At 59.5% G+C, this 19,028-nt stretch overlaps 1 protein-coding gene across 5 annotated transcripts in view; it reads left to right on the top strand.

Annotated features, from left to right (window-relative positions):
* Nucleotides 1–11,981: 11,981 nt before the first annotated feature.
* NFIC (nuclear factor I C) overlaps nucleotides 11,982–19,028 on the top strand; it is a 38,348-nt gene continuing 31,301 nt past the window's right edge. For 4 of the 5 annotated variants that reach the window (XM_059489479.1, XM_059489478.1, XM_059489477.1 and 1 more), the window contains exon 1: nucleotides 14,346–14,590. In XM_059489479.1, the coding sequence (XP_059345462.1) occupies nucleotides 14,561–14,590 (30 nt within the window). In that variant the 5' untranslated portion in view covers nucleotides 14,346–14,560. Of the gene's footprint in view, nucleotides 12,360–14,345; nucleotides 14,591–19,028 lie in introns of those variants that run through there. The other variant, XM_059489476.1, reaches the window with a different exon arrangement.

The following is a 19,028-nucleotide window of genomic DNA, read 5'->3' as shown; positions in this document are numbered from 1 at the left end:
CTGCCTGGCAGGACCAGAACCCCCCTAACCCTGCCTGGCAGGACCAGGGCAGGGGCTGCTCCTCATTTTCACCCCCATCCATTCCCTCTGGGGTCCAGCCGTGCCCCGCTGGCATCAGCAGCATTTGGAGCCGCCTGCTTGGCACAGGTACAGTGCCGAGAGCCGCCTCCAGCCCGTCTGCCAAACACCCACCAGCACCAGCCCGGGCACAGCCGGAGATGCTGCGGCTCCCTCGGGAGGGGAGCGGGGCCGGCTGCATCCACAGTGCCCATCCAGGCATGGCGGTGCTGGGTGCCACGAGCCCATGGTGGTGCGAGGGCCAAGTGTGGCATGAGGGGCTGGCAGGGTCAGGCTGCCCTCCTTGGCACAGGTGCTGAGCACCGGGGCTGGGCCCGGCGCTGCCGCTGGCGTGTGCGGGCAGGAGCGGGCAGGCCCCGGTGCCAGGCAGGGCTGGCAGCCAGCTGGCACGGCAGAGAGGCTGCGGGCTCTGCGAGCAGCGGGCACCACCCTGGAGCTGCTGAGGGGCGATGGGGGGGACAGGCCAAGGTCAGCCCTCCTGCCGCTCACTGCTGTGATGAGCCACCCACAGCATGTCACCGTGCTGGTGTCCCCAGCATGGGGGACAAGGAATGGGCAGGAGGTGATGAAGGTGACAAAGAGCTGGTTAGGAGACACAGCGAGAATTTTGGGCTGAGGCCAAGGGCACTCTCAGCACTCTAGTGTCTCGCCCTGCCATCCCTCCTTTGCCACAGCTCCCAGAGCAGCTCAGCACCCCAATTTTGCCCTGCACAGATGCTGTGGGTGCTGCCCAGCATCCCCCCAGTGGGATGAACCAGCCCCAAGCATCTCCATGGCTCCAGCTCCAGGTGCTGGCTCCGTGCCCAAGGCAGAGCCAAACCCAACCTTGGCCCCGCCACAGCCTCAGCCTCTGAGCAAAGGGGATGCTGCTGCAGGCTCCCAAAACAGTCCCAGAGGAAAAACACGTGCAGGAGCACACGTGTGAGGAAGAGGAGGATTTGGGGGGGTGGATGGCACCCCGTTTGCCCTGGCCCCGGGCACTGGGGCGTCCGTCAGCGCACGGAGCCTGGGAATGGCAGTGCCTGAGTTGATTTTGGCTGGGGACGGCTCCCACCTCGCCCAGCCCACGGCGGCATTTCCCAGCGCCAGCCCCCAGGCCTGGAGGGGATCCAAGAGCCCCATTCCCCCCTGTCAGTGCCCCTGGCACCCCTGGGCATCAGGCAGCAGGACGGGGGTACCAGCCCGCAGCTCCTCAGGCTCTCCCATCACCCCTCGCAGAGGGCTCAGCTCCCCTTCCCCAGCCCTGGGGACAGGTGGGGGCCGGGGCCGGATCCCTGCCTGCCTTGGCCACGTCCCCAGCTTTTCAGCTTAGTGCTCAAATCAGCTTGTGAGGTGCCGGCTGCTTAGCACCCAAATCCCCAACCAGGGCTAAAAATAACCCCCCAGGCCCGGCGGGTGGCAGCTGGCACCGCTCAGCACTGCCTTGGCACCGCCAGGGAGGGGCCCTGGAAATGCCACTGCTGGAGTGGGGCAGGGACAGGGACCGGGGGGCAGAGCTGGCCCCATCCCTCACCTGGGTGCCTTTGCCCACCACGGGCTCAAGGCTGCTGTCCCTGGGGACATGAGAGCTGTCAGAGGGGAGGGTGATCCAGTATGCCACCAGTTCCTCCCACTGGCACAACTGGGAGTGGTGCCAGGCATAGTGGCCTTGCAAGAGGGGCTTTTCCCCGCTGGCAGAGTCTCTGCAGTAACCCAGGAGGGAGTTGGGGGGACCCTTTAGTGTCCTCATGCTCCATCTGTGACATGGGCACTGTCCCCACCCTCCCTGGCACCACCCCTGTGCCCAGGCAGCCTGTGATGGTTTGTGCAGCCTCAGCCCCCAAGCAGGGCAGGGATGTGGAAGTGCTGGGACACCTCAGGGAGGGCACAGGAGGCTGTGGCTGTGCGTCCCCTCTGCCACAGCGGCCACCACCGGAGCAAAGGGAGCCTCAGCCGTGTCCCTGCAGGCAGCGCTGTCACCTGCCCTTGTGCTGGCCGGGGGGCACCCCCTGAACCCTGGGGCACAGCCAGGGGAGCTGAACCCCCCGAGCTGCCTGGGCAGCCCCCAGCAGGCCGGGCCGTGCCGTGCCTGTCTGCAGCACGCTCGGAACATCGCCGGAGCCGTCACCGGTTTAAAAATAGCGTCTCAGCAGAGTGCAACCGCGTTCCCTAAAAGCCATGTGGTTCAAGTTAGAGGATTAATTGGAAATGCTTATTTTGATTTGCAAAGTGATTGGATTTTTCCAGGGCATTTTGAAAGGAAAAAAGTCTGAATTTAATTATCACTATTCCAAAAAGCACCATGGGACTGAGTGTTTGAGGTCGTCTCATGTTTGCTTCACACCCCGCTCCAAAATGCAGGCGGGCTGTGGGGACGTGGTGGGACGTGGTGGGGTGTCCTGCTGTGTCCCACTGCTGCTGTCAGGCCAGGGCTGGCTCCTGGCCATGGCCAGCTCCCGGCCATTCCGGCCACCAGGGAGCCAGAGTGACCAGCGGCCAGCACACAGCAGGGTGAGAGCTCAGGGGGATCTGTGTCAGCACAGGCCACGCTGCTTTGGGGAGGGTTTTCTTTCACCAAGTTGCTTTGTTTTTACCAAAATGGATTTTTAACAGTAATTGCCTTTTTCTTCTTTCTCAGGGAAAACATCATTTTCAATTACATTTCTCTGGGTTTCCATTGAAAAATGAAAAGCAAATGCTTTTTCTTGCTGGCAAAATGTGGAAAAATGTCTAGGAATATTTTTGTCCAAATGAAAACAGTTTCAGTTCTTTTTCGAGATCTCTTTTTTCCTGAAAAGAAACCACAGTTGCCTTCCCAGTTATTCTAGTCGGACTGGTTTCGAGACAGACTTCCCAGTTCCAAGGCTGGAGCTGGGTTTATGGTGCTGCAGGGCTGCTCTGGGGTGCCAGTGCTGCCATGGCCCCTGCAAGGCTGGTGGAAGGGTGGGCCAGGAGCAGGGTGACACCTGCACCAGAACCTTGGCAGGTCTGGGATGCACCAGCCTGGAGAGAGCCACGGTGTGTGCACGAGGCTGGGGCTGCAGGGACTGGGGAATGGGACATAAACCCACATGTCTGAGACACTTTGGAGCCCAGGGATTGCACTGCACTCCCCACAGCCCTGCTCCCATCTCAGCGTCAGACACAGGTGCAGCATGGGGGTGTCTGGGGGGTATTGGGGGTGTTTGGGGTGTCTGGGGTATCCAGATCCCAGGGCAGGACTGGGATTCGGGACCAGGTTGGCACACGCTGGACACAGCAGAGCACCCAGAAGGGCCTGCTCGCAGCCAAAACCCCCTGGATTCAGACATGGTGCCTCCATTCCTCCAAAATACCCTTTGTTTGGGGCCTCTTTGTGCCTTGAAGCTCCCCCTGGCAGGTCTGGGCCTCAGAGCTGGCTGGGATGCAGGGCACACACGGATGCAGGATGCCCCGCGCTGGAGGCTCCGGCTGCAGGAGCTGCTGGCTCCACACATCCCACAGTCCTGCCAGGCCGGAGGAAGGGGAATACAGAAATCAATGTTCAACATTATCACTGGGCTGAGATTTGGCTCGGCTTCCTGGCCCGTGGCACTGCCTTCCCCCTCCTCCTGCTCTGGGAGCAGGGCCAGGCTGGCTGGGCAGGTGGGGAGTGCCAGCCTGGCCCTGCTGCCTCCGTGCTGCCAAGTGCCCTCTGCACACCTGGGCTGGGCACCTTCCCCACCACCCCCTGCTCGGCCAGGGATGCTCCTTGCATCGTGCCTTGCATGTCCAAAGTGCCACGGGAGCAGGAGCAGTGTGTGAGAACCCCTGTCTCTGCCACAGCAACAGTTTCCACCCCAAAAGGCCCAAAACGCTGATTTTAAAATATTCAGGATCCAGCAGGAAAATCCTCCCCAACAAGCCTGATTTCCCCCTGCAAGCAGGGAGCTGTGCCTCAGTTTCCCCACTTGGAACACAGAGGGACGTGGTGCTTCCCCTGCACCCATGGGAATGGGACAGCAGGGCCAGATCCTGCCTGGGGTGGGGAGCACAAATCCCCTTCCTCACCCCAAAACAGCTGAAGGGTTGGGCTGAGCCCCGAGGCGGCGTTTGGGTGCAGCAGCTGGGAGGCTTCAGCCCCAGTCCTTCGGGAGGAGGAACAGCCCTGATGCTGGCAGCCAGCAGAGGATGTTTGCTCCCTCTGTCACGTGCCTCCACCACATATTTAGACACCGGAGCAAGCCAGCCCCGGTGACAAACATGGTGCCACTTGGGTAAACACAGCCCCTCACAGGCGACGCACCCGGGGCCACCGTAGGGAGAGACCCAAGAAACCAGGAAAAAAGCAGTAAAAAAAAAAAAAAAATAAAAAAATAAAAAAAAAAAAAGAAGGAGGCACAAAAAAGCTGGGGGGGATAAAAGAGGGGAAAGGTGAAAAAAAAAAAAAAAAGAGGGGGAAAGTTTAAAAAAACAGGCATAAAAAGGAAAATGAAAGGCAAAAAAAGCAAAATGAAAGGCCAAAAAAAAGGAAAAATAAAGGCAAAAAAAAGAAAAAAAGAAAATAAAAATAAAAAAAAAGAAAGCAAAATGAAATGCAAAAAGAGCCAAGCAATTGTCTTTAAAAAAATATTTTCCTCCCGGCTCGCTGCAGAGCGGCTGGGCGAAACGCTGGGAGCCGAACGCCCTGTTTTCCTCGCTTCCTATTAAAAAAAAAAAAAAAAAAAAAAAAAAAAAAAAAAAAAAAAAAAAGCAAGCAGCAAAGCACCACCCAGCAGCCCAGAGCGGGGATACAAAGTCCACTTGTGGCCCTGCGCTGCACCCTGGGCCCGGGCGGCAGCTGGGTGCTGGCGCGGGCGCCTGGCACACAATGGGGGCTGTTGTTGCCGGAGCGGGAGCTGGCGGCGGTTCAGGGCCGGGCAGAGCATGTGCCGGCGGCCAAGGGCTGGCGTGGCTGGCGTTAACTCTCCAGGCCCTGCTCTGAGCGCGAAACAGGCGGGGAACAAACCCAAACCCACCCGAGTGCCTCGCCCTGGCACGGTGAGGTGTTTGTCACCGCACAGCTCGTTAATGCCCACAGCCCCTGGCACTGCGCTTGGGGTTTGTGAGGCAAGGCTGGACCAGGACCATGAAACAGCTCCTGCACCCTCTCCCCAGGGCTATCCAAGGCCTCCCACCCTACAGAGGGTGCCTGGCCCTGGCACTGACTCCACAGGGTCTCACAGTGCCCACCACCCACTGGGCACCCACCTGGGGACGATGCCCTGCCACAGCCAGCAGCCACATCCCCGAGTGCCAGCACATCCCCCAGGGAGCCCCTGGCAGGTCACAGCATCCCCGGGTGCCTGCTCCGTGTGCCCAGGCTGGCGCACGCCAGGACACCATGGTGAGGGTGCCACGCCAGCTCTGGGGTGCCCTGGCACCAGCCTGGGTGCTGCAGGGGGGTGAGCCTGCAAACCCCGTGTTCAGACAGAACATCCCCTCTCCTGGTGCAGCTCAATGCCCTGTGCTAACAAACACTCGGTGCCCCCCAAGGCTGAGGCCCTGAGCTGCAGGTGGGGGCTGCTGTCCCCCCACAGTGCCTCACGCAGCCCCCCCAGTCACAAACTCCCCGCTCTGCCGAGCTGCCTGGTCCCGCTAATAAAAAAAATAATAAGGACATGGAAAATTCTATAATATCCCTTTCCAGCTTCTTGGATTTGGCTTTCGTTAATTCGAAGCAGACCCCGGGGGGGGCAGAAGGGGGGAATCAAATCAAACCAGAATCACGGCATGGAAAGCCAGTTTTCACAAAAAAAGACCCAAGCCAGCAACCCCAACATTTGAATGCAGCAGGAAAGGGAAAAAAGTTTAATATGTGCTTAAAAACAAACGAGCAGTGGTATCATTTTTAATTAGGAGCCTATTTTCAAAGCCCTTATTACTTACAGTACGCTCAGCATCCGAGTAATTTTCCTCTCTCGTAAAATCGTGTCAGGGAAGGGGGAAAGGGAGAGAAAATGAGGGAAAGCAAGGAGGGAAAGCGAGGGAAAATGAGGGAAAGCAAGGAGGGAAAATGAGGAGGGAAAGAAGAGGGAAAGCAAGGAGGGAAGGAGAGTAGGGAAAGTGAGGATGGAAGGCGAAGAGGGAAGATGAGGAGGGAAGGCAAGGAGGGAAAGCAAGGGAAAATGAGGGAAAGCAAGGAGGGAAAGAGAGAAGGGAAAGTGATGATGGAAAGCAAGGAAAGAATGAGAAGGAGGGAAAGTGAGGATGGAAGGCAGGGAGGGAAGGCAAGGAGGGAAGGCAGGGAGGGAAGGCGAGCCCTTTGTGCGGCCCAGAGCTCAGTGAGGCGAATGTCCATGCCAATTTGTCTGCAGTAATTGGTTTAGCTGCAGACAGAGGCTGGCAACAGAGTCTGCAAGTTGCCAAACTTTTCCTGGGAAAGGGACCCTTCACCTAATATCACTTTTGGGTATTGCCCCCACTTGTGTCGCTCCGGGACACGGCGCTGTGTGCCGGCACAATTGGAAGCTCCTTCTGGAAAACTAATATAATAATTCTTTGCCATTCCCCTCAAACTTTCTTCTTGCAAATTCCAGCCCGGTTTTCTCCTCTGGCAAAACAAAATCCTCAGAGAAACCATTTCCTACCACAGCAAAGGCCTCATCTAAGGGCCGCTGGAGGGTCCGGGGCTGTGCTGGGAGTGTGAGCCCCACACCTGGCCCCGCTGTGGGGCTGCTGCAGTGGGCCACGGTGGTTTGCCATGGCTGCTGCCAGGCGCTTGCCCTGGCATGGCCCTGCAGCGCCGGGCACGCACCGTGGGAAGGGGCTGGGCTGGGGCAGAGCCGGAGGTGCTGGATCCGCGCGGGAGCAGGTCCCTCGTTACCTCCCCGCGCTTCTGTTTGCTTTGGCAACTGATTAAAATTCCCCCAGGATTCCTTCCCGCTTCTGCTGGGGCTCCAAACACCACCGGCAGCTGCCTCTGCCCTGGCCAGGCCCAGCTCCTGCACCCCCCAGGGGACAGGGTGCCAGCTGGGTCCCCAAACCCGCGCCGTGCTCGCCGCTTTCACTTTCAGCTCCCAAAGCTCCCCTGCTCCTCTGCCCTCCCCTCCAGCAAAGCCAGATTTGAGGGGATTTTTGTCCTTCCCTCTCCCCTGGGTGCCGCTCCCCTTGGCACACAGACACTTTGGGGAGCCCCCCTGGCTCTGGGGTACAGCTGGGCTCGGTGTGGTGGCACAGAGCACGTCCCTGTACCAGGATGTCACCGGGGTGGTGGCACTGGGGTGCTCCCGCTCCCTAAATTGAGGTGCAGGGACTGAGGGGCTGCCATGGCAGGGTGACCATGGCATGGGGACAGTGGCAGGACCCCCCTGTGCCAGCTATGCCACAAAAACCAAACTGGGATTCACTCGCTCCAAACAAAGAGTCAGGGCCATATTCCTCCCCATTCCTCCCACTCCAGAAATTTCCCCAAATTCCCCAACACCAACATGGCAAACCAGCCCTGGGAGAGTGGCCAGATTTGATTTATGTCTTTTTGTGGACAAAAAAAAAAACCAAAAAAACAAAAAAAAAAAAAAAAAACCAAAAAAAAAACCAAAACTGGTGAGGAAACGTTTCCTGGTTGCATTTTGCATTTGGGGCTTGGTTGTTGTTGGGAATTTTTTTTAACAAATGAAATTTCAGTGTTTGCAAGAATTCCTGGTGCCTCCATCCACGTGTGGCTGCAAAGTCCCGGCCCAAGCCCCCAGCACAGGGAGGGCAGCAGCAGCATGAGCTCCTGGTGGTGTTTCAAGCTATTTGGCAACCCCTAAAGCCCCTTTTTGATGTAAAACCAAGTTTTAGGGTCATTTTGGGGAAGCTTTGCTCCGGTGAGGTCACAGTTCCCTGTGTGAGAACAGAGAAAGGGCTACACGAGCTCTTTGAGGGCTGGTTCCAACAAATCCAGGGGGAAAAGGTGATGTTTGAGCCAATGGAAAAAATACAGAGTGGGGGGGAAAACTGGGGATTCATATTATTTTTTTTAAACATCCAACTTGCAGCCATAAAAACAATAAAAAGCCACAGCAAAAATCCGAAACCCCCTTGAAATTCCTGCAGAATAATTCCCTGAAATCTGCTAGCAATTTTTAAACTGAAATCCCCCCCCTTGTCAGCAACAATTTCACTAGTTAAAAATTTGCTTTAGAAAGAAAGAGAAAAGAGGAAAAAAAAAATCTCTTTTCATTGCACGTTTTGGCTTTGAATCGAGCCAGGCCAGACCTCTGCCTGTTTGGGACCCAGGCCAAGAGCCATATGCAGGAATAAAGTAAATAAATTCTGGTCAAAACCAGAATATTCTCCTTAAAAGTTATTTTAAAAGCAAAGAAAGGCAGCAACAAAACTATCCCAACATAGATTATTTCCCTTTCTCTCCCTCTTTCCAGAGAGGGACGTGGCTCGGCCGTGCTGTTGCACCCAGCAGAATGGGACTTTGGAAAAAAAACCTGTAAAAATGCTAAAAATGAGCCCAAAAAAAGGGTTAATGAGGCTGGGGGATGTTTTGCCGTGGCAATGGGGGGGCATCCAGGCCTGTGCTGCTCCATGGGTGTCTGCACCCCCTTGGCTGAGCCCAAAAGTTGGCATCGAGGTGTCTTAGCAGCACAAATCAACCATGAAATGCCCTTTAGAAATAAAACCCAGCTTTGAGGGGGGGCCCCACAAATTCCCACTTGTTCCAAGCCCTGGTTTTATAAACGGGGGGTCGTGAGCTCACAAACAGGCTGGGATAAAAACCCATGGCATGAACAAAGGGCCTGATCCAGCCACTCCCTGGAATCAGGGTAACTCAGCTTCCACCTCCAGGCTTTAATCCTTGCGAAAAACCACTTGGAGGAGCAGAACTGCACCCCAAATCCACCCCACTCTTTTTGTTTTATTAGAGGCAGCAGGGATGGCCTGCACAGGAAAATTAAATTGGGTTTGGATTCCACCCCCATCCTCAAAACACTGTTTGCAGGCAGCTTGGAAACACACAAAAAATTAGGATTTTTGTATTTTTAGCGTTTGTCTGCCTGGGGGTTACACCAGGAATTGGGGTTCAGGCTGAGGGGCTGCAGGGAGCAGGGGGAGTGGGGATGGTTTGTGCAGGGTCTGGTGGCAGCTCCTGAGCCCCATGGGCAGCACAGCCCACGGCACCCCAAATCCTGCAGCACCCCAAATCCTGCAGCACCCCCGGGTCAGGGGTCAGCGTTTGGGGTGCCCTTTGCTCTGCCTCAGGCCCTGCCCGTGCCAGGGACAGGTGCCACTCACTGCACTAAAATTATTTCCACCCTCGCCTCCTGCAGGATGAGTCCCCACTGCCAGAGGAGAAATGGGATCATTGTGGGGGGACAGACTGCAGGATGAATTTGGGGTGACACAAGGTGTGCCTTGGGCCACTGGAAGCCCACGGGGATATCTCAAAACCAAGGCCAGCAGCTCTTCAGCCCCAGCTTTGAATCACCCAGGAAATACTTTTAACAGCACTACAAAAATAAATAACCACGGCAGTTGTTTATTTATAATAAATAAATACAAAAAATTACTTATTATAAATAATAACTTCTTTATCACCAAGAAATAAATAACCCCTTCCCCATTACCCTGCACCCCAGGGCCTCGCAGAAGGGAAAAGAAAATCCCAGCCCTGTCTTTCTGTCCCTCCTCGCCCACCCTGGCAGTGCCAGCCTGGCACGGCCCGAGCCCGAATATCCCCAAATGTCCCCCCAAACCCGCTGGGCTGGGGGAGATGAGGAATCCTGGAGAAAAATAAAACCCTGGCAGGGAGAGGGAGCTGCCAGCGGGCACCACGGCGGCCTTGGAAGCGGTTAAAAATTGGCAAATTCTTCCCAGGGTTTATTTTTGCGCCGTATCGCGCTCAGAGCCGGGCAGAAAATGCAAACTGTGCTCGGCGAGCGGAGTTACCGCCGAGTTTACATTCCTCGAGGCTGCTGGAGCTGGGACGAGGCGAGGGAACTGCTCATTTCAGCCTTTTTTTTTTTTTTTTTTTTTAAAGCTTTAAAACGGGGAAGTGGCTTTTTTGGGGGGGAGCAGATGGTGATTTAAAAAAACCCAAAAAACAACGTGAAAAAAGTTCGAGAGTTTTTAAATTTAAAGATTTTTTTTTTTTTATAGACAGCTGGAATAAAATTAGACCTCATTTCCATAAGGCCGATGGCCGTACTTGTGTTTGACAAATAACTCAGTAAATATATGCATATATATTATATATATTTATATAATATAATACCCTGTGAATGTACAAATTAATGTCCAGTATCTTGGTATGCATGTGGTGGGTTTAGCAGGCAAAGGGGATATGGGGATGGATAAAATAAACCTCCCGTGTATCCAAAATCCCTGCTAAATTTGAGCTGAGATTGTAAAAATGAACAGGCTCAGAGTACCCCCCTAAAAAAAAAAAAAAAAATATATATATATATATATATATATATATATATATATATATATATATATATATAAAAGAGGGAAAAAATTATGGAACAAAAACTAGTGAAATGACTGAGTAGTTTGCTTTAATTTTATTTTTAAAATATACAATAAATTATTTAGCATATTATTTATCACACTGAAACCATTTGAGCTCAAGGCAGATGGAGATTATGTTCCTGTTTGTTCAGGACTACGGAGCGTGCCGAAAAATCCAGGCACACGATGCATGCTTCGGCCCTCAGCAAACTGAAAAAATATCTAATTTTTGTTGCCTTCCTATAGAAAAATATGGTTATTTGAAAGGATTAAGAGATTAAAGGATTACTCGATAACAAGGGTTAAAAATCCAGGTCCAGACACAAAAGGGGTCGATAGAAATGAGGGAATCGCTCTCCCCCCCCACAGCCGCACCAAGCCCGGTGCCCGGGTCGCTGCCAACTTTGGAGTGGCATGGGGAGGGGGCACAGCCCCGGTGCAAAGCAGCCTCGGGAGACGGGGGGGACCCGGGGGTGTTCCCGGGTGAAGGGAACAGAACGCGGGAGCGTGGGGGACAGCCCTGGAGGGGATGGAGGGCGCTCCAGAGGGCTGCAGGGGACACAGCCGGGGGTGGCTGCCCCCAGGGTGACAGGGGGTGGCAGGGAGGGCGAGCAGGGCAGTGCGCGCACCCGGGGGTGGCGGGGGGGACACACGGGGTGTGGAGCGCCCGGGGTGACCGCACCGGGGTGCAGAGCTGCGTCCGTGGGACGGGGGTGTCCGTGTGCCGGGCTGAGGGTGAGGGCCGGGCCGAGTGTCCGCGGCGCGGGGCCGGGCCGTGCCCGGGGAATGCCCGCGCCGGGGGCAGAGCGGGCCGGGGGTGCCCGGGGGATGCCCGGGGCGGGGGCGGGCGGTGGGCCCAGCGCTGCCCGCGGCTCCTCCCCGCGCTGCGGTAGCTCCGCACCGGGGCCGCGCCCCCCCCGCCTCCCCCGCGCCGGGCAGGGCCGGAGGGGCGGCCCCGCAGCCAGCCGGGCCCGGGGGGGCCGCGCCGCAGCCCCCGCCACCTACCCGCACCATCCGGGGGCCGCCGTCGCGCTGCCGGGCGAGCGGGGCCGGAGCCTTCCTCCTCCTCCTCCGCCTCCTTCTCTCCCTCCTCCTCCTCCTCCCTCCCCGCCCCCGCACCGGGAGCGTCCCCGCCGCAACGCCGCCGGTGCCCCGGGCGAGGGGAGGAGGCAGAGGAGGAGGAGGAGGCGGGGGCGGCGGCGATGGGGCCGGGGCGCTGCGGGCTGCGAGGAGGAGCCGTGCCCGGCCGGAGTGGGGCTGCGCCGGGGGGGCGCGGGGGGGATGCCCGCGCTGCTCAGCCGTAGGCGCCGCCCGCCCGCCCGCCCCGCTCCCGGGCTTTATTTTTAATTTTTTTTTAATTTTTTTTTTTTTTTAATTTTTAGAAAAATTTTTTTTTTTTTTTTTTTTTTTTTTTTTTTTTTTTGCTTGCCTTCCAAAAATACCCATCGCACCCCCCTCGCCATCCCCCAGCCCCGCCACCCCCGCAGCGCACAAGGCCGGGCCGGGCGCGGGCTCCGCGCTCCCGTCACCGCCGCCCCGCGCCCCCCGCCCGCAGCCCGGCCCCCGCCCGGGCATGGCCCCCGGCAGCGCCGCGGAGCCGGAGCGAGGGTGACCGCCCGCGGGGGACACCGCGCCGCTGGCCTCGGAGGACTTTTACTATAATTGCGATCATTGTTGTTATTATTATTATTGGGGTTTTAATTTTTTAATTCTTTCGCGGGGCAGCGGTTTTTTTTCCTCCTCCTTCGGCGCGGTGGAAAACACACGTTTTAGACCAAAATCCCAAACCAGCCCATCCATCCTCTTTGCTTTGCGCTTCGCAGCAACTTGGAGCCCGTTAATTGCACTTGGCGATGGTAGGTCCCATGACACTTTCGTTTTCTCTTCTACTTCCCCCCTCTCCCTTCACCCCCCCGCGTGCGTGTGTTTGCGGGTGCCCCCACGAGCAAAAGTTGCAGCCGGGGAGGGGGCGGCGGGGCGAGTTTAATACAGTGTGGGGCGGGGGGAGCGGGGCGGCGGGGGCGGGCGGGGGGAGCCGCCGCCGTCTCTCCTCCCCCTGCCCACCCGCCCGCGGTACCGGGGGGCGGAGGCGGCGGCGGGAGCCGCCCGGCGGGGAGGTCGCGGCGCGGCGCGGGGGGAGCTCCGCAGCCAGCGGAGGACTGGATGGAGCTGAAAATGGCCGCTAAAAAAGGGGCGGAGAGGCCGCCAGCCGCACCGACTTGAACTTGGAAGTGACGCCCGGGAGGGTCGCGCTCAAGTCCGCGCTGCGCGGGGTCGCGCTGCCCGTGCTGGGGTGGGAGAAGGGAATCACCGTGCTCGGTGTGAGAATAAAAACATTGCCCCCGGCCCCGCTGTGCGGGGCTTCGCCCGCTTCTCCTCCTGCCAGGCCACGGGAGGATGCGGGGACCGGGCCCGCCCGGCCAAGTTTGCGCGGAGCCGCCGCATCCCGGGGGACCGGGATGTCCCTGCGGGGGGAGGGCGCTGGGTGACCCCAACCCGGGCGGGGTTGGGCCGCGGGGGTCGGCAGAAGTTGAGAGAGGAAATGAGTTGTGCGGGAAGAGGCGCTGCGGGGGCTCGTCCCTTCAGAGGGAAAAAAAAAAAAAAAAAAAAAAAAAAAAAAAAAAAAAAAACGGTTTTCTTATTTTTGGGGGCAAAGCAGCAGCGCGGGAGCCGCGGCCCCGCGCCGGGAGCGGCCGCGCTGCGGGTCAGGGTCCCTGCGGGGACGGGCGACCCCCGGTGCGGGAGGGGAGCGGGGCGCGGCCCCTCCGGGCCGGGAGGTGCCCGGGGATCCCCTTTGTGTTCCGCCCGTGGCGCTCCCCGCGCGCTCTCTAATTAGCGTCATTAGCGCCCGGCTCGGCCGCGGCCGGGGGGGTGCGGAGCCGCAACTCGCGCTGTGGAGTTTGCCGGGCTCGGGCTCCGCTGCTTCCCCCTCCCGCTCCCTTTGTGCGGGGGGGTTGCGGGGCTCCCCGGGACGCGGGGGGGTCGCGGGGCTGCCCGTGGCGCTCTCTCCCCCCGTGGCTCCGCGATGCTGCCGGTGGTTGGGTAACGCGGCCGGGGGGGATCAGCGTGTCCGCGGGATGAGCGGGATGCGGCGGGGCCCCCCCGCACCGGGGCTGGGTGCGGGCAGTAACACCAACACGCCCCCCCCCGCGCCGGGGCCGCTGCTCAGAAGTTGCACATGAATCTGCAGGGTTTTTTCTCTCTCCCATCGCCGGATTGGCTCCGTTTAGTTAAAAAAAAAAAAATTAAAAAATTAAAAAATCAAACCCCCAAAAGAAGCAAAGGCGGGCGCGCTCCGCGCCGGGCCGAGGGGGATTCGCCGTCCGCGGGGGCCCCGTCCCTCCCCCGCCCCCCCTGGCCCGCAGCGCCTCGGCCCTGCGAGCCAAAGGGGGTTCCTACATCTTTAAATGGGATGTAATATTTTGGGATGGGCTTTTTTCATAACGTCACTTCATTCCTCGCTCTTTTTTTTTTTTTTTTTTTTTTTTTTGGTCTTTTTTTTTTTTTTTTCATTTTCTCATTCTTTCTTTCCTCTCTCTCTCCGCTGCCTGGGTCTCGGATGGAGCCGCTTCCCTTCTAACTTCCCCGCCGCCCGTGCCTGCAGGCTGGGTGCGGACCCTCGACCCCCCCCCCGGGGCGAGGATGACCCTCCTGCCTCTTTAAACCGCCCCCCCAAAACCCCAAACAAACAACAACAACAAAAAAGCGCTTTATTTTCCAAGTGGGGGGGGGGAGATTTTTGCTTTTTATTTTTAATTTTTTTTTAGAGGTTGGTTTGTTTGGGTTTGGTTTCTTTTTTTTTTTTTTTTAGTTTTTTTTTTTTTAGTTTTTTTGGCGGGGGGGTGGAAGTTGGAATCTTTTTATTTCCTCCTCGGCCCCCCCTCCCGCGGGGCCGCCCCCCCCGTGCCCGGCTGCCCCCCCCCGGGCCCCGCAGAGCCGCTCCGGAGGAGAGAGAGAGAAAAAACGCCCGGACTGCTCCAGCCTCCGAAATGACTCAGTAACTTTTACGCCTCGAGTCTCAGCCCTGCAATTAGGCACTTTCCCAGCACGGCTCGGGATGTATTCGTCTCCTCTCTGCCTGACCCAGGTAACCGGGACCCCCCCCCCCGCGTCCCCCTCCCCCCAATTTGCTCCTTTCGCCGCAACAGACTTTAGCAGTTGCAATACAAAAAAGAAAAAAAAAAAAAAAAAAAAAAAAAAAAAAAGAGAGAAAACCCAAGAAAATGCAACACCTCCCTCCCTAAAAATAATCATAACAGAGAAAGGCGGGTTGGGGCCGTGCAGAGCTGCTCAGAGGAGCCGCGTTCCCCTCCTGTCCCCCTCCCTCGCCTTTTGCAGGGTTTTTTTTATGGTGTTTCTGGTGCTTTTTGGGTTTTTTCAGCCTTCACTTTCACTTGGGGCGTGGGGGGGTTGGAAGATTGCGTTGTGGTTTGGGTTTTATTTTTTGGTGGCTGCGCCCAGAGGTGGGTGGTGCGGGGAAGCCGCGGGCTCCGGGGGGCTCCGTGGGGCGCGGGGGGTCCCCGGTGGGCTCGGGGAGCCCGGGGGGGGTCGGGGCTGCAGCCTCGGGCTCGGCCGTGCCGCCTCTTGCGTAGCGCGAAACTTTTTCCTTCCCTGCCCCAGCCTGGCCGCACATGGTGGGGTGCAGGGGCTGGGGGGGCACGGGCGTTTCGTGCAGAACCCCCCGAGTTTGGGCCAGCGCGCCCGGCCGTGCCACGCTGCGCCGAGGGCAGGGGGCCGGGCACGGCAGGATGTGGGGGCACCCGCGCTGTGCCAGGCAGGGGCGATGCCAGCCCCCGCCGGGGTGTCGCGGTGCCGAGGGGCAGCCCCGGCCGGGCTTGGGGACACCGATGTCACCGCAGGCCGCGGCGGGGTCCGGTGCACGCGGTGCCGCCGAGCGGGGCGTCCCTGCAGCCCCCAGGAGCGGGGGGGACACCCAGGAACCCCCCCTGGCCTGCCCTGCCCTGTCCACAGCGCGACCACTGCGGCTCTGCCTTTGCATCGCGCTTATTGATCGCCGATATTTATTTAATTATTGAGCAGGCAGCTCTCCCTGCCTCGTAACGTGTTCCCTGCTGGCAGCGCTGCCCGCTCGGGGCCCGGCCTCGTGTGCGCCCCCGGCTCTGCTCTGGGGGGGCAGGGAGGGGATGGGGGGGCTGCTGCAGGACCCCCGCCCTGCCCTGCCCTGCCCTGCCAGGCCCCCTCCCTCGGCACGGGCTGGGGCTGCCTCGGGGCTCAGGCTGCGCTGCCCTCGGGGGTTCGTGCGGGTCCCTGGGGGTCCCTGGGGGTCCGGGGGTCCCCTCGTGGCCCGCTGGGCTGCGGGGACAGCGCGGGGTCCGGCCCCGGCCCCCCCCCGGCCGCAGCGTGAGGACACGGCCGGGGTGGGCAGTGCCAGGGCTGCTCAGATGACCCTGAGGTGGTGCTCCCTGTTGTGTGGTTGACTTGGCAAGGGTCACACCTCAATCTGGCTTATTTACTTCTCTTTCTTCCTTTCTCTTTTCTTCTTTTTTTTTTTAACTCTTTTTCTTTCTTTTTCTCTTTCTATTTTTATTTGTACTTTTTCTTTTTTCTTTCTTGCTTGCTTTCTTGCTTGCTGTTTCTCTTCTTTTTTTTTTTTTTCCCATTTTTTTCTTTCTTTTTTTTTTTTTTTTTCCTTTTCCTTACCAACCCGCCTTTCCCACCCTGACTCCATCCCTCTCAGGGGTCCCAGCCCCCCGAGTGTCCGGCTGGTGTTGGGTTGGCAGCGCGGTTGTTGCCAGCTCTCGGTGCTGGTGTGCTGTGGAAGCCGTGCGGCCGCTGCCCGGGCCGGGCTGGCCGGAGCCTCTCTCCTCACAAACCCGCGCTGTTCCCAGCTCTGCTCCCGGCTTTTCTCTCTGCCCGGGCACGGGGCAGGCTCTGGTGTCTCCCCCTCGAGCCCGGCTCGGCTGGGACCAGCCCTGGTCCGCAGCTCCAGCCCAGCCGTTCCCGATCCCGATCCCGATCCCGTTCCCGTTCCCGTTCCCATCCCACCCGGGCTGGCTCGCCCGGGCTCGGGAGCTGCGGATGGTGATGTGGATACATTGGAACGTGCGCGGGAGCCGCCCTGCCTTGGCCTTTGCGCATCTCCCCGCCAGCAGCACCGCCAGCCCCGGAGCCCGGCACGGCCCTGGCACCGCGGGACCCCGCAGGCGACATTCCCGGCCGGAGCGGGCCCGAGCTGGGCAGCCCGGCGGCACAAAAACAGCCCTGGCAAAGGGCTGAGAGCCCGGGACACGCTGCTGGCCACGGCCCCGGCCGCAGCTCCCGCCAGGCTGGGGGTGGCTCTGTGCCCTTCCCGCTCTGTGTCCCTGCTTGGGGACTTCCTCCCGCTTCCGCAGCTCACCTCTGTCCCCCTCGGGGCCGGGCCGGGCAGCCAGGAGGGAGCTGCCGAGATTAGCAGGGAAGCAGCGCCGGAACCGCCGCCACGCCGAGGCCTCTCCCTGCCCACGGGCAGCGGGGCGGGGGCCGGGGGGGTCCGGCTGCCCGGGCTCCGAAATAACCCTGGAGCTGAGCCCCTGCCAGGGCCTGCACGTGTGTCCCCCGGGAGCTGCTCCCGAGAAGCCGAAGGGATTTCCAAAGCGGTAACAGTTATCCTTGGCTCCACGCTGGGGGACATTTGGGATACTTCTTGGGGGGGAATATTGCACATTTTCTGACTGGCGATGCTCCTACACCTCTGGCTCGTGCCTGGTACCTGGCAGTGCCCCCAGCACACCCGCAGCTCCCCACCCTGGTCCCCGCAGGATGGGAATGAAGTGAGATGGGCGCCGTCCTCCAAGGCCGCCGCAATGTTGGAAGCCGGGCATCCCAGCAGGGTCTGGTCAGAGACCCCCCTCCCTCTGCCAGGCTCCATGCCAGGGTGCAGAGGTGATTCTGGGATGGCGATGCACCCGCGCTGCCTGACCGAGAGCCAGTGCCCAGGCACAGCCCCCCGTGTGTGCCCAGTCAGTGCCTCGGGATCCGAGGGGCATCGGGGAGGGCCTGGCTAAGCTGGCCTGGCACAACCCTTGGTACCAGCAAACGGGCACAGCTCCGGGCCTGGGGGGTGGAGCTGGGCTGCCAGAAGCATTGCAGCCACGTGGCACGGTCACAGCCACATCTCCAGACATCCGAGGGGATCCCACCTCTCCCCGGCCACGGCCCGCTCCACACACCCCTGGGCTGCTGCAGGCCTGTGGCCGGGGCTGGGAGCTGCCCGCTGGGCACATCTCGTGGGGCATCCTTTGGCAAACCCCCTTCCCAAAAGCGCCGAGGCTTTTCAGCCCCTGTGCTCACCCCCTCCACCAGTAGCTCCGGAGAACTGGTTTCCAGCCGGGAGCTCAGATCGGCTGCCAAAGGATGGGAGCAGCAAGCCGGGCATGGCGGGGGAAGAGAGGGAAGGTTGCAACACACTTTCAATTCTCCCATCTGCTGAGTATTGTTTGGGAAAAACAATGAGGCTGTTCTTTAAATGCAACCTTCGGGAGATCCTCGCTTTCCCCGCGGCGCCCGCCGTGCCCGCCTGCCCTGGCGAGCCCTGCCCGCTGCTCCTGCCCGGTCCCAGCTTAAATCCTCACCCGGGAGAAGCAGATCCTGTGTTCAGGGGGCTTCTGATGCTGGGCTGGAGGGCCAGAACGGGGAGGGAGGGGATGAAGGCAGCTGTGTGAGGGGCTGCTGGCCGGCGCTCACGCTGTGCCGCTCTCCCCCTCATCACCTTGAACTTGTCTGGGGCCTCGTGCAGTAAATCGTGCAGAAAGGTACCCTTTCTCCAGGTACCTGCCGATTTCTCCCTTCCCTGGGCAGCTTCGCCCTGCCCGCGGTTCCCTCCCTGACCGTGGTTCAGGCCCCTCATGCCCACGGTTCCCTGTGTGCCAGGGCAGGGAGCGATCCCAGCGCTGCGGGTGTGCGCACGCCTTTGCAGACTGCCGAACAAAGCCCAGCTGCCAGAGCCCGGAGCCCTGCCCGGAGCTCTTGGAGCAGTTGGGAATAGCTCCCTTTTCTATTCCCCTGAGCCTGGCAGGGCTGGGCATGGATGCCAGGAGCCTGATCCTGTTTGGACCCGGCGGTTTCTCCCCTTGCAGGGGTGGCTGTGGCGGGGACGGTGTGGCCAAGGCGGTGCTGGCGTGGCAAGGCTCGCTGGGCAGAGGAACCAGGCAAGGGCTGGCCCAGCTGGCCCTTATCAGGGCACAGCAAAGAGAGAGAAAGGCGGCTCCCCGAGGAGCCCTGGGCAGCCCTGCAGTGGGGAGCTCAAGGGCCCGGGGCAGAGCTGCCACGGTGGCACCGAGGGACCCGTCCCGACCCCGGACTGTGCATGGCAAGGAGGGCCTGAGTGGGGATTTGGTACTGCCAGGGAAAGGGAGGGTCAGTGTGTCCTGTCTTTGGAGGTGGAGGCAGGTCTCTGCCAGGCAGGGCTCTCTGGGAATGGCCCCAGGGACAGGGACAGCTTGCCCTGTCTGCTCACCCACCCTCCTTGCCCGATGGTGCCTGTGCCAGCCATCCCCGTGCCTGGCTCCTGGACACGTCCCTGCAGC

This window comes from Ammospiza nelsoni, chromosome 27, assembly GCF_027579445.1.
Source record: "Ammospiza nelsoni isolate bAmmNel1 chromosome 27, bAmmNel1.pri, whole genome shotgun sequence".
In the NCBI taxonomy this organism is placed as follows: Eukaryota; Metazoa; Chordata; class Aves; order Passeriformes; family Passerellidae; genus Ammospiza; species Ammospiza nelsoni.
The sequence above is the reverse complement of the archived record's forward strand: the minus strand, read 5'-3'. Positions and strand labels throughout refer to the sequence as shown.